This window comes from Gopherus flavomarginatus, chromosome 2 (genome assembly GCF_025201925.1).
Source record: "Gopherus flavomarginatus isolate rGopFla2 chromosome 2, rGopFla2.mat.asm, whole genome shotgun sequence".
Taxonomy (NCBI): domain Eukaryota; kingdom Metazoa; phylum Chordata; order Testudines; family Testudinidae; genus Gopherus; species Gopherus flavomarginatus.
In genome coordinates this window covers 213,468,480-213,482,651 of record NC_066618.1, presented here as the reverse complement: position 1 = coordinate 213,482,651, position 14,172 = coordinate 213,468,480, and the positions used below count along the sequence as shown (strand labels likewise).

At 41.7% G+C, this 14,172-nt stretch overlaps 1 protein-coding gene across 6 annotated transcripts in view; it reads right to left on the bottom strand.

Moving 5' to 3' along the window:
• Window positions 1–11,804, bottom strand: part of LPIN2 (lipin 2) — a 74,800-nt gene extending 62,996 nt beyond the window's left edge. For 2 of the 6 annotated variants that reach the window (XM_050942127.1, XM_050942137.1), the window contains exon 1: window positions 11,462–11,804. In XM_050942127.1, the coding sequence (XP_050798084.1) occupies window positions 11,462–11,774 (313 nt within the window). In that variant the 5' untranslated portion in view covers window positions 11,775–11,804. Of the gene's footprint in view, window positions 1–8,031; window positions 8,222–11,461 lie in introns of those variants that run through there. The other 4 variants (XM_050942140.1, XM_050942133.1, XM_050942129.1 and 1 more) reach the window with 4 other exon arrangements.
• Between the last annotated feature and the right edge of the window lie 2,368 nt (window positions 11,805–14,172).

The following is a 14,172-nucleotide window of genomic DNA, read 5'->3' as shown; positions in this document are numbered from 1 at the left end:
TAACTACCACCTGTAGCAATGTTGTAAGCTTTAGTACAGATCACAGCTTGCTGCGGGTACAATTATATGACATTATCAGCCATTCTACCCTGGTACTCCATCAGCGGCTAAAATCGGTGGAGTTGAACTGAAGATTTAAGTTTTAAAGGAAAAAAATCCCACTATTCAACCCAAGTCCTGACTCTCAAAGGTTTTGTACTGATTTAACTATTTCAGTTAGGGTGTGATTTTTTTTTTACTGGAATAATTAAATTGGTACAATCCCTAGTGTGCATGAAGTTATACTGGTATAGTTTATCTCCCTACAATTAAGATTAAGCCATACATATTAGCTCTTTTATACCAGTGCAACAGTATCCACATTAGCGTGTTAATACCACTTTAACTATACCTGTATTGTGGTGGTACAATTTGTGTGTTTAGACAAACCCTAATAGTTCACCATGTACCAGAATCACTATTTCAGTAAAGGCGAAGAAAAAAAACAAACTTCTTAATCTGTAAGAGTGTACAGCAGCACTACTTCTCTAATTAGTATCAAGGCTATATGAAATCACTGAGAAATTCAGTATAAAAACAAAGCAATTTTCTCCTCCAAGTCTAGGTGACCTTGACCACATAATGAAAAATATGAACCCTCTAACACAGAATGTTATCATTTTTCTTCCACACAGCTTTCATCAATCTCTATCAACTGCAACTGAAAATAATGAGGTTGTAACTACCACAGGAGTTTCTTTAACTTCAAATTTACGTAACTGTTTCTGAGAAGTCCTACATGTTGAACCACCATTTCCATTCTACCTTCTTCTAAAGTAAGACTTGGATGAAGGTAAATTAGTTATTGATTGCAGCCAAATGGCCTCAAGACTCTTCAACTAGAGGCCACAGTTGAAGCCAATCTGATTAATCTAAATTTTTGCCAGAAAGATATGCAGCCTTGATTATAGTCCCTCACTTGCAGTAACTAAAATGAGGATGGACAAGGGCAGACTCCACTTGCCCTCAGATTTTACAGTCACCCATCACTCACCACCTTCATTTAAGTCAGCAACTAGGACTTAAATGTGAGAATGTAATTTTTATTCCTTTTTGAAAGTAGAACCACACTGGAGAGAAAAGCATGTTACTAAAAGTGAAATAATTTTGAGGTTCAGTATCTCACACTTTGCTAATCTATAACACATCATTCATCAAATCAAATTCCCAGTTGTCCAGGAGTACAGAGCATTAGTCCTCAGCCCTGATAGAACTTTGGCCCTGGATCAGTAAGAATTCAAAACATGTAAATCCTAAACCAGTGTAATTTTTATTCACTATATGTCTGGAGTATTTAGTGGTAAAAATACCAATCAGTTTTGAAGTTAAACCCACTAAAAGCAGCACACAACAATTTTGTAATCTTGATAGGATTAGTAGTGAACTTTGGGTACACTGCGACACCCTCTCCCCCCCCCCCCGCCAAAATCCTAGTAAGGAAAAGCCCCTCCCATCCCCAAGTATATTTGGGGTCTGTATTGCACATTGAGCAGGGCTAGTAGTAAGGAGACCCTACTTGCAACTGACAAATGAAGTACTTGTCAAGTTTGCAGGGTGGATAAAAATCAATAGTTTTAAAAAAGAAAAATTCTTTAAATTTGATTTTTTTGATAAAATGATTTTTGAGGAAAACATCTATCTAAAGACAGTTTTAATTAAGATATCTTTGAGCTATAATGTATCTCATAATGGAATAGGGATTATTAATTCTAATTCTATAGTATGAGAAAATATATTCATCTAATGTTTAAGAAAAGTTTTGTAAATGAGTTCTAATAGTTCATGGATTAGGGACCCAATCTTATGGGGTTCCAGGGGCTTCTATACAGATTATTTAGGTTAATTTTTCTATCCACCCAATGGGATTCAGTGCTCAGCCTAGAAGATACCATCAGAGATACTTAGTTTTGCAGTTCTCAACCTGTGGATTTGTGTCTCCAGAGATAACATGCTTGTTAACAGCAAAAATGTTTTTAAAATAAATAAAATATAGAGGGGAGAAGTAACAGATCTCAACCCTACTGTCCCTCTGCAAATTTGTGCACACAGAATCAATCCCTCACCTCTCTCTAAAAGTGCAAAGTCTCAAAAAGTTCAATGAATAGAAGATTGTTGGAGGGGGGAATAGATTTGGACAAGGAGAAGAAGTCTGGAGATAAATGTCAGAAGGGGGGCACAGACAGTAGAAACAAAAGTGAAACTGTTTGAGCAGCATATTCCAGAAGTCTTGAGGTCTTTCTGACTGTAGCCTTCACTGATTTGAGATCTACCATACCATTCTCTCACTAGAAGGGAAAACCTATAATGGTAGCAGGCCGTAAAAGAGACCCTGTTTGGGAATAAGAACCGTTCAAGGAATATGTTTGCTGATGATGTTTTAAAGAAAGTCGCACCAGTGAACTGGTGGAAGTAACTTAAGCACTTGGATTCAGAGACCATTGAAGAGATAATCTCACTTTAAACAGCAGTAGCTTCTTCTGCCAGCATAGAAAGAATATCTTCCTCCTTTGGACTAATTCATTTCAAACTGAGAAATCGTTTCGGACCTGAAAAACCAGGAAAGCTTGTTTTTCTTTTCCAGACTATGAAAAAAAAAACAGGAAAATGAAGGTGAAGATGACTGAGTTAGCTGCAGAAGCCAACATTTTAAGTTTCTCATGTTGACCTGGCTGACACAGTCGATTTAATTTTTTTTTTAATATTTCATTTAACTATTTTAGTTAAAAACAAACAAAAACAAACCTGATTTTAAAAAACTTGAGTATTTAACTAAATTCAAATGCTTGTTTTGTTAAAATATTATATGTTTGCTGTTTAAGAAAAAAATCCAGAATACATAACGCTGTTTTAGATAAATAAAAATTTAAATATCTGTCTGGTGATGTTCTCCTCCTAATACAGCATGGCAAGAAAAACCTCCAAATATGAATGATTAACCTGTTGAATTGGAGATAGCTCACCTCCCAATGACTTCATAAATATCTGCTTCAATTACCTTTGGTAAATGAAAAAAACAATCAATCATTCATTTTCTGATATAGCTGTAAAATTAATCTGAAAAGTTTTCAAAATAAATCACTTTTAAAACGTATAATGTGTACCTTCTAAAAATGATACCTACATCTATCTCTGAGTTGTGAAGAATATGTATTAAGGTTATAACAACCAACGAGACTGCACTTTTATGTAGAAATCCATGATTGAATCAAGTCTTTGTGACTAGTGATTTAAATCATGATTTAAAACAATTTGATTTAAATCAAATCCACCCTGCAAGTTTGTATAGCACTTGGATACTACAATGACTGCCACAGAATAGACCAGTTTTCTTTCTTATCAGTGAGGTAAAGGGGGAGTAAGAAATTAATTTTTGTATATGCTAATCTTACCTAAGTACTACAGTTTCAAATGTGAATCTTCTCCAGTCTGCAAACAGCTTACTTGCTTCTGCTATTTCTCAACTTTCCTGATACTTATGAAACCTAAGTTCTCCTAGCAAGAACCTTGTTAGACAAAGCCTCTTAAGTGGGCAAAGAGACATAAGGCATAAGCATACCCTAGAACAGTGGTCCACAACATGGTGCCCGCAGGTGCCATGATGCCCGCTGGGGCACTTATGTGCACCCGCCTAGTGCCCAGCAGGGGAGAGAAGCTGCGGCCCCGCCCCTGCCGAGGACAGAGAACTCTGGGGCTGCAGGCGCTGGTGTTCTCGGTCCTCGCGGCTTCTCTCCGGCTTCTCTTTTCTCTCTGGATTCATCTATTATGTAATATTAAATATGATGTTTTTCATATTATTTAATGTACAAATACAAAATAAGCCTTGAAAAATTGTTAGCGCCCGCCACACTCTTCTGAAAACATGAATGTGCTACTGGCCACAAAAAGGTTGGGGACCACTTCCCTAAGATATAAATGTATTCCTGCTTAAATCAAAGCTAGTAACTACATAAAAAAGATTGCATGTGGCACATTCCTAAGCCAGTGAAACCACTTGCTTTTCCTCTGCTTTTACCTTCTTTATACTGGTCATATTTTACCACAAATTTTAGAGACTAAGCCACTTTATCTATAGATTGATTTTTCAGCTTCAACACCTTTGAGTAAACTTATTACTCTACCTTTTCTATACAATTTTTTTTAGCCATTATTTAAAGAAGTTCAGCATTCCAGTTTGACACTTAGTACTTCAACAGATCCTTTGACCCTGGATAGCTGCTTTAAGAGAAATTTCTATACACCACTTCAGTTGCACCTACCAGAAGGCATTCATATCTCCAGGGGTGGATGGTGGGAGAAGCTTTGGATAAAAGCTACACTCTAACCTCTCAATGAGTTTCTTGAATGTTAGTAAATTAAACAAAATGTAATTCTCTTTAGAAATAAAGTTAATTTTTTTATTTGAAAAAAATATGCTAAGACATTAAGGTTGCAAAGTCAAGTATGCAACAGTTAGTAAATGCCAGAATTAAGATTCCCAGCACAACCTTCATTTTGACCACCTTGGGCATAGGCATTGTGAATAGTCTAATTACTTGATCACATAATATTTTTTCCACAGGACTACTACTAAATTCAGTGCACAGAAGAGTGCAATTAATGAGCAGCTAATATTTTATTTTATCCATACTGTTCAAAGTGTGAAGTACACAAGGCTTGGGGACACATTATCCAAACCCTGTTCTGAAGACAGAATTAATTTCCTCATAGTCTTTTCTATGGCAGTTGTTGTAATATCCAAGTGCTATCCAACCTTTACTGTATTTTCACAATAACCATGTCAGAAAAGTGAGTATTATCCCCATTTTACAGATGGGGGACTGAGGCAGAAAAAGATAAATTTGTTTTCCACTCTCCTCCTCACTAATTACGCCTCAAGTGGAGTATTGTGTCCACTTCTGGGCACCACATTTCAGGAAAGAAGTGGACAAATTGGAGAAAGTCCAGAGAAGAGCAACAAAAATTATTAAAGGTGTAGAAAACATGACCTATGATGGAAGACTGAAAAAAGGGAAAAGAGAAGACTGAGAGGGGACATAGTAACCATTTTCAAGTACTTAAAAAGTTGTTACAAGGAGGAGGGAGAAAAATTGTTCTCGTTAATCTCTGAGGATAGGACAAGAAGCAATGGGCTTAAATTGTAGCAAGGAAGTTTTAGGTTGTACATTAGGATAAACTTCCTAACTGTCAGGGTGGTTAAGCACTGGAATAAATTGCCTAGGGAGATTGTGGAATCTCCATCATTGGAGATTTTTAAGAGCAGGTTAGACAAACACCTGTCAGGAATGGTCTAGATAATACTTAGTCCTACCATGAGTACATGGGACTGGACTAGATGACCTCTCAAGGTCCCTTCCAGTCCTATATTTCTAAGTTCAAAAGTATCCACTAGTTTTAGGTGTCCAATCTGAGACACTTAGGACCTGATATTTGAGAATACTTAGCATAATACAGAACTTAAAATGTTCAACACACAGCTCTCATTTACTTAAGTTGCAGCTCTGGGTGCTCAGCATTTCTGTAAATCAGATCACAGGGTACCAAGTTAGGCACCCAGAAAACAAGGAACACACAATTACTGACCAATTTGAAAAGCTTGGTTTAAGTAACTTGACCCTCCCCGTGGATAGGCTCATTTTCATATAAGATATTTTCATAACCTTGGTTTAGCTTCAAACCCTTCCCAAGAGACATACGCTAAACCGAAAAAAGATTTTATATAAGAATTTTTTCAAAAGTGCCTATACCCATCAAGATGGAGAAGAGAAAGATAATTATACCAGTATCTGTTTAAATTCATATCTTGGGTTATACCTGCAGACAAAGACCTTAGTTTTTTTGGCATTTTCCTTTTAGTGGAAAGGAAAAGCGATCTGTTTATTTGAGGCTGAACACCTTCCCAATCTTGCACTTTCATGGACCCATCCTAAGAGACTTCAGCCACTTTAATAATCCCTCTCTCTTCACAGCAGTGCAGCTCCTCTTGGAGCCACATCACAACTGGCCGGGTCTCTCTCTAGCAATCATGAAAGGGAGCCATGAAATTTGTGCAGTATTTCCTCTCATTTCAATCTCTTCCTGGGATGACCAAAGTACACATCCCTCTGCACCACTACAACTCAATTTAGTGACTGAACTCTGTGGAGAGGCACAAGCATGCAACACCAGGGGAAGAGCCTTTATTACAGTTCCTATGGCAGAGAGATTGTCTATCTCCTTTCTCCACAAATCTCATCTGTTTTGTATTTGCACTAATCTGGATTATCTAGGACTTTATTTTCACCTCTTTCTCACCTACTTTTAAACAAAAAATAAAGCATCCATGTACACTACAAGACTGGAAATATGAACAGAAATCCAACAATAATTTAATTCATGCTATCAATAGCATTTCCTTACCTTTAAACATATATTGCATTGTATCCACACATTATACCATCATCATCACTATCAGATACAAGCATAGAGATTTCAAACACAGAGTCCCATAAAGACTTTACCAAAAAGTCCAAATATGCAATTTGATAGCCACATAATGACAACCGGAAACTTTCCTTAACCTACTTTCACACTTCAATGTTAAATGATTTTACACTCTCTCTCTCTCTCTCTCACACACAATTTTCTCCTTGATGCACTTAACGTCCCTTAACATTGATTTGAATTAAGCACATGCATCATAAGAAGAATCTATTCATGTATTCAGTTTGCATATAAAACAGTCTTTATTATGAATGGATTTAAGGGGGAGGGGAGAATCAAGATTCCAGAATTTTCCCTGGGAAGGTGAGGAGGGAAGAGAAGACTAGATCTGTTTTCTAGTATAAAATATTGGTATTGCTGATTGAACTTTTATAGACACACACAAAACTACTGTTTGTGAAAGGGATAAATCTGTTAACCCCCAGCATGTGGTAGTGTTTTCTACATTATGCATTCATAGATCACCTATGCTTGATATTATTGTAATGCAATGCAGCCTAAGAGCTCCTTGACCCTGATAACAGAAAGACTTTTCATCCAGGGAATCAGAGGAAATAAAATCAAAGGAATAATGTATCAGCAGAAGAACAAGAGTACCAAAAAAATTAAAAAAAAAAACTATAAAAATATCAAGTTTTACAAAAATTGCTTGAAGATGGTAACTCTACTTCAGTATATATCACAAGACAAATTCCAATTTGTCCTCCATTTGATTAACAAGATCTAGAGAGGTCCATCTTTGCTGTATATTTCATTAAGGTGAAATAAACCTATATTTCAGTTCCAGTGAACAATACTGAAACATTTCCTCCTTCGCAGGAATGCTCCTCCATTGCTTACTTTCCATTATTTTCTCAAAAAACCAGCACAGTGACCATGCCACCAGCCAAAAGACAGGATCTCTTTTTGAGATTGTTACATTTCATACTTGCATATACCTGGAGACTTCTCAGTCAATGGAGCTGTACAGTGTACACCAATGCAGAATTTTGCAGTTTACAGAATGAGACCTCAATGTTATTACTCAGAATATTTTTAACCTATGGAATGGCCCAATTACAATATTCTGTATGTTAATTCAGGAGACTTGAGTTTAATTACTGAGTTCAATCTCATTTCCTCGGCCAAATGGGTTATGAGCGTTAGGCCGATCTGCATTATGCAGTTAGGTAGTGTAGTTAAGAGACCTTATGCTGACCTAATAATGAATGTGTCTATGCAACCAGGTCCCTTTCACTGACGTAACTCACCCACTACATCGGCTTAATTACTCCATTTCCACAAGAGGCGTAGTGCTTAATTCGATGTTGCTAGGTCAACAAAGAGGCAGAGTAGACACTGCATTGCTTACGCTGACCTGACTGCCCTGCAGGAGGTGTCTAACAATGCTCTGGTAAACATTTTCAGCTTTGCTACACAGAAGTCAGATATACAGGAAACAGTCACTCCCCTATCAAAGGACCGGGAACTTTTGAATTTCCATTTCCTGTTTGTTTGGCATGGAGAGCTCACCTGCACAGCTGATCACGGGGGCTCCACACTCCAAATGCGATCCAGCCTGGAGTACACAGGAGGTGGTGGATAGTCTTGGTCTGTGGGGAAAAGCAGCTGTGCAGGCACAACACTGATCCAGCCATAGAAACGCAGACATCTACAAGCAGATTGTGCAGAGCGTGGGGAAAAAGGGCTACATCAGAGACACACAACAGTGCCATGTGAAAATCAAGGACCTGCGACAGGCATATCAGAAGGTAAGGAAGGCGAATAGTTGCTCTGGTACAACACTGCAGATACGCCTCTTCTACAAGGTGCAGCATGCGATTCTCAGCGGTGACCACACTACTACCCTCAAGAGCAGCGTGGAAACCTCTGAGGAGTCGGAAACCCAGGCCAGTGCAGGCAACACTAAGGAGGAGGTCTTCGATGAGGAAAAGGAGGAGGAGAATGGGAGACGGGCGAGCCGGAGAGCCAGGAGCTGTTTGTAATCCAGGAGCAGTCCAGCCAGTTGCAGAAGAGCATCGTGGCCAAGCACGATGCCAGTGAAGGAATCTTTGCTAAGTATGCAATTTCAAGTAATATGCAAAAGCTATTTAAGGCAGGGGAATGACATCATCACGGTTCTTCACTGACTCCCCACCCAAAGGAGACTCTTGGAAACACCTAAGAAACAAGGACTGAACTGGGAACAAGTGCTGGACCGAGGCTAGAGGGATTTCTAGCCTGTGAAAGGAATACCCAGGGTTTTTAAGCTGCAAGCAAGGGCAGCCAGCTTAAATCATTAGTTAGGGTGAGAATTTGCTATTCATATCCAATCTCCTTAGTATATTAAGCTTAGATTGCATTTCTGTTTATTTGATAGGTAACCTGCTTTGATCTATTTGCTATCCCTTATAATCACTTAAAATCTATCTTTTGTAGTTAATAAATTTGTTTCTGCTTTATCACACCCACATTTTAAAAAATAATCTACATTTTAAGTGTTATAGTTGCCCATTTTAAATGGAGATTTCTTAAATCCACAAGGCCAAGATTTCAGAGATGAGCAAAGTGTGCATGCCCACTGTACGCCATGAATATCCATTTTACGAACAAATAGGCTGTTTTGAATGCTGTCGCAGACAAATGCCTGCTATATACCGGCATTACAAGATTTGCATGTAAAAGGGGGAGGGGTTGTGTATACAATTAGACATACAACCAAATGTTCCATATTCAAAAATGTGGTGCAAAGTTCACAAAACAAAGAATCAACCTTAAATATTGATATATTTAAACAAAGAACTCAGATACTAGCTGATAAAATTATATTTATTGTTACTGCTGCTTCCCACTCCTTTTAGGTTTATTTTTGCTGTATCTGAAAATAAAACCCAAGAAGATGCACTGATGATGTAGTCATTAATTCAAGAAGCAACCTGACAGCCTCAGTAATTATGTCCATGTATAGACATCTCTTTTCCTTTGTTTAGCTTAGGGGGTTCTAAAATTCTTTTTAGAATGTTACCCACACTATAGCAGAGTGTTCATGGACCACCTCCTCTCCTATTCACATTAGCAGACAGAAAGGGAGGTGATTGGTACAATCATATAACATACCTGTAGCAATTACAAAAATTGTTTTCATGGAAACATAGCATCAGGCAAATATTTTCATTTGTCTTCATGCTATTTAGAAGTTAGAAACAAGGAGCAGCAACACTGCAACCAATCTCATCTCCATCAACCACAAGCAAGTGCTCCATAGACCACAGTTAAAGAATTTTTGGCTTAATGGCAGGAACTAAAGCCTCTCTAAATGCAAGCTAAAACTGCCCAACCTTTACACAGCCCTCAAAAAGCTTTAGACACCATTCAAAAGTGACCAACAAGGTGCTTTATTTTTGATTGGGTTTATGCTCTTTTTGCTCCTTTATAGTGTATAAATCAGTAAAAACATTAAGGATTTTTTTTACATTACTTATTTTTACCTTCAAAATCAGATTTATCAAATCTGGTCTTCCTTGGTTTTGTTGGAGGATCTTTGAAAAGTGTAATGGATCTTTATCTCAGATACAAGGGTGTACAGAAACCAGTGAGAGAGACGGAACACATTCCCTCTACTCATCAGGAACAAACCACCATAAATACGTAGACACCACTTTTGACACTGAATGCATTTCACAAACATTAACTAGTTACCACTCTAAAAGACACTGGGCCCATCTTCATATTGTTAAGAAACTACTTTGATGCTTTGGATTTTCCTACCATTACATATGAATCATATGCAATCTTCCTTCTCTTCAGACGGAATCCCAATTTGGCAACACGCATCTTCATGGGACATAGCTACTTACAGCAGTGCCAAGTTAATATCTCAGGGTTCTGCCAAATCAGTTTTTTTTTCAGTGTTGGGGGCAGTGGGAAAGGAGAGGAGCATGAACAGTGATGTCTGGGGAGGACTCAAAACATTTTCTCCCGTGATTGACAAAACACCATCTCAGACCAGCCCTGGCTACTAAATCCTATAAGAGTATTTAGAAATCATCAGATGTACAGATCACTCCTGTGTAGCTTAACTGGTGATAGTCATTATGGAACAGAGGCATAGTCAAGATGTGGGCATTTTTCCCATCATGTCCTGATGCACCAAATGCAGGGGTTTTAAACACCCTGTCATCCAGCCCTGCTCAGAACTATCAAGGCTTTCAAAGCGTATTCCATGGTTGCTTAAGATGAAAACTGCAGATGCCTACATAAAGCAACTCAGACAAAGCAGGTCACTGGCAGCAACTCAAAAGGCAGACCCAGCGAGTGCACGCCAACTGATTCATAACTTCACCCTCTGCTACGCAACAGACATAACCAGGAAAACAAGACAAAAATGCCCCGCAGCTAAACAAGTTCAACAACTTCTGCGTAAGAGGCGCACGGGTACAAAGGGCGGGGGCTGGCAGGTGTTTGGGGTAAGTATTTTTCAAATCCTGGTTCCGTTATTTGGCATGTTTCGGCCGGGCTCCCAGCACGCTTCACGCGGGTACGTGCCAGACGCGGAGGCTCGCCCTACACCCCACCCAGGTCCCTCCCCCGGAGAGTCGGGCTGCGGGGCCCCATCACACTCCTGCTGCTCTAGCTCCACCGGCCTCGGCTTCCCGGGGTGTCTCTCCCCGACAGACCCGCCCCCAGCCCCTGGGGAGCGCGCGCGAGCGGCTCCGACTCCCGCCACGGCAGCGCTCAGGCCGGAAGCCCTCGGGGCGGCGGCACCGTGATGAGGTGGCAGCCGGTGCTGTCCCCCCAGCGGCCAGGGAGAGGCCGGGAGCCGCAGGCGCAGCCCGGAGCACCGCGGAGGCGGGAGGTTTGGCCGCATCCAGCCCTTCCCCCTCCCCGGGCTCGTTGGGGGTTGCGGGCGTGAGGACACGCAGCCCCAGCCGGGCGCCGGGGCAAAGCCCGGGCCTCCGCTTACCTCCCGCCGAGGAGCAGTGGTTGGGGCCGAGCGGAATGGAGCGTCGGTTGCCCCGGGAGCCCGTGAAGCAGGCGCGCCTGCGCACTGAAGCGGGGGAAGGGGGATTCCGGGTCCCCGAGCGCAGCCAGTTCCACTCAGCTGAGCCGCCGCCGCCTCGCCCCACGTGACCCCGCTCCCTGGCGAATCGGCTCTGCAGCTCTGAGCTGGGGCGCGCGCCCGCCCAGGGTGGAGCTTTGCCGCCTCTGCGACGTGCAGGCGGCAGGGCCACGGGCCAATTAGCGACAGCAGCACCAGGGGGAGGGGCTATCAACATGAGTGTGCGCGTGTCTCAGAGCCGTCCTGCAGCCCTCGCTCGGCCTTCTGGCGCCGTGTGTTGTGGGCAAGCCGCGGTGTGTTCAGCGCCGCCGCCGCCTTCGCCGCAAACTGGTCTGTCTCCGTGCATCACGGCTGTTAACGCGCGGGTCTCCCAGTGCATCGCTGCTTATCCCGGGGTGTGTGTCTGTCTGTCTGCTCGATGCTCTGCAGAAGTATGTCCATGCCAATATATTACTGCAAATGGGGTGTCTTCCATTGCATTATCATGACTGCTGTAGGTCCGCTCTCTGGACAAGAAATGTGCCTGTGTCCATTTCCGTACTTTTGCAAAGTACCAAAGCTCAGGGGGAGTTGTGGGCCGGGGACGGACAGAGAGACAGTTAACGACGCTCTCTCCCCTGCTTGTAGTAACAGCCTTTCTAGGGGTTGTATTCGGTTTTAACAGGGCCGTAGCTCCCACGTTGGTTCTCTCACTGGTGCTGGGAAGTTTGCGCAAGGGCAATGGGTAGGCTGCTGGCTGTGGCCTTTGTGTAATTATTTAAACTTTTAGTTGTAATATCGTTAGTGATGGGCCTTGCTGCCTTCCCGGTAATTCTGGGGAAATATGCTCTCCCTCAGCACCACCATTGTTTCTTCCCGAAGTTTCTCATTATTTTCCATCCCTCTTTTTCTATTTCTTTCTCTTGTCTTCTCTCCACCTGGTATTTCCCTCCTTGCAGTAGCTGCTAATCTCTCTTCCCATTTGTAAAAGTAGCCACTGGAATCAGAGGATTCTGATCCCACTGTCTTGTATATTTTGCAGCCTTGACTCAGTTGACAGTACTGTGCCCAGCAAATAAAGTTCATTTTCTTACCAGCACTCCTGTGTGACACACTTTTTCTATGTCATAGATTTCACTCCCACCCACTTCCTCATCCCCATCTGTTAGAGGCAATAAAATGTTTGAATAAAGCATAACAAATGATGACACTAAAAATGTACGCATTAACACCCAATGAGATGAAAAGTAGGGAATAGTAGAGTTCGAACTTCTCAGAGCTGTTCATTCAGACTGTCTACACTTGATTCATACTGTGAAAGTTATCTTTGCAGCCATGAGGGGCTTGGATTTTTTTAAATGAAAACTTAAGATTCTATAGAATCTGCACTTGTCAAGCAAACCAGGTAAATACCTCAAGTGAGCTGGATGTTTCACACCACTGGCTTAGAGGTCAGTGAAGATAGTTATTATTTAATTGTATTATGATAATGCCAACAGGCCCCAACTGAGACTGGAGCCCCATTTTGATAGGCACTGTACATACACATAATAAGAGACAGTCCCTACCCCAAATATCTTTCAGTTTAGACAAGACATACAAAAGATGAAAGGGGAAACAGGCAGAGAGAGGTGAAATTATTTACCCAAGTTGACAGCAGGTCAGTGACAGAAATGGAAATGCAGCCCAGGTCTCCAATGTTCTATAGACTAGACCCAGGGCCAGCGCTACCATTTAGGCGACCTAGGCAATGGCCTAGGGTGCCAGAATTTGGAGGTGGGCGCTATTTTAGCGGGGGGGCAGCATGCAGGTCCGGTGGACCTACCGCAGTCATGCCAGCGGACGGTCCGCTGCTGGAAAGCCTCCAGTGGAGCTGCTGCAGTCATTTCGGTGGACGGTACGCTGGTCTAAAGGCTCTGGCGGACCTACCGCAGTCATGCCTGCGGCAGGTCCACCAGAGCCTTTAGACCAGCGGACCGCCCACCGGCATCACTGCGGCAGTTCCACCGGGGACTTTCCAGCAGCGGACTGTCCGCCGGCATGACTGCGGTAGGTCCACCTGACCCACGGGGGGCAGCGAAATGGCCGTCCGCCTGGGGCGTCAGAAACCCTGGCGCCGCTCCTGACTAGACCTGCTACCTCTTTATTTTAATGTAGATTTTTTAAACCAATAACTGATCAGAGTTTTGTAAAGAATGGATTTCATTCCATTTAGGTGAAGGGCCATTTTGATATTTACCTGTGTTTTTACATTTACATTTGTGTGACATCACAAAATTGGGTATTTTGCATAATCAACACAAGACAGCAGTCATTGCTAGAAAATGATGGAGTCTATGGGTAGGGAAAGCCTTACTACGGTGGGGAGGCACATGCTCTCTGAATCTCAGCTTATAGGCTTCTTTCATATCTTTTGTACGTGCAGAAGTACCACACAGCTAAGAGACTTGACTTCTGCTTTGACTTCTGCATGTCTTACAACAAATGGCCTGGAAAGATATGTCAACATATTTTAATTATTTTTGACTCATGTGTTTCTCATTGTTATTTAAAAAAATTTTGGACACAGAACTGAAGTCTGTTCCCTTCACCAGGCACACACTGATTTTTGATTGCAGATTGTTTAAAGTATTTAT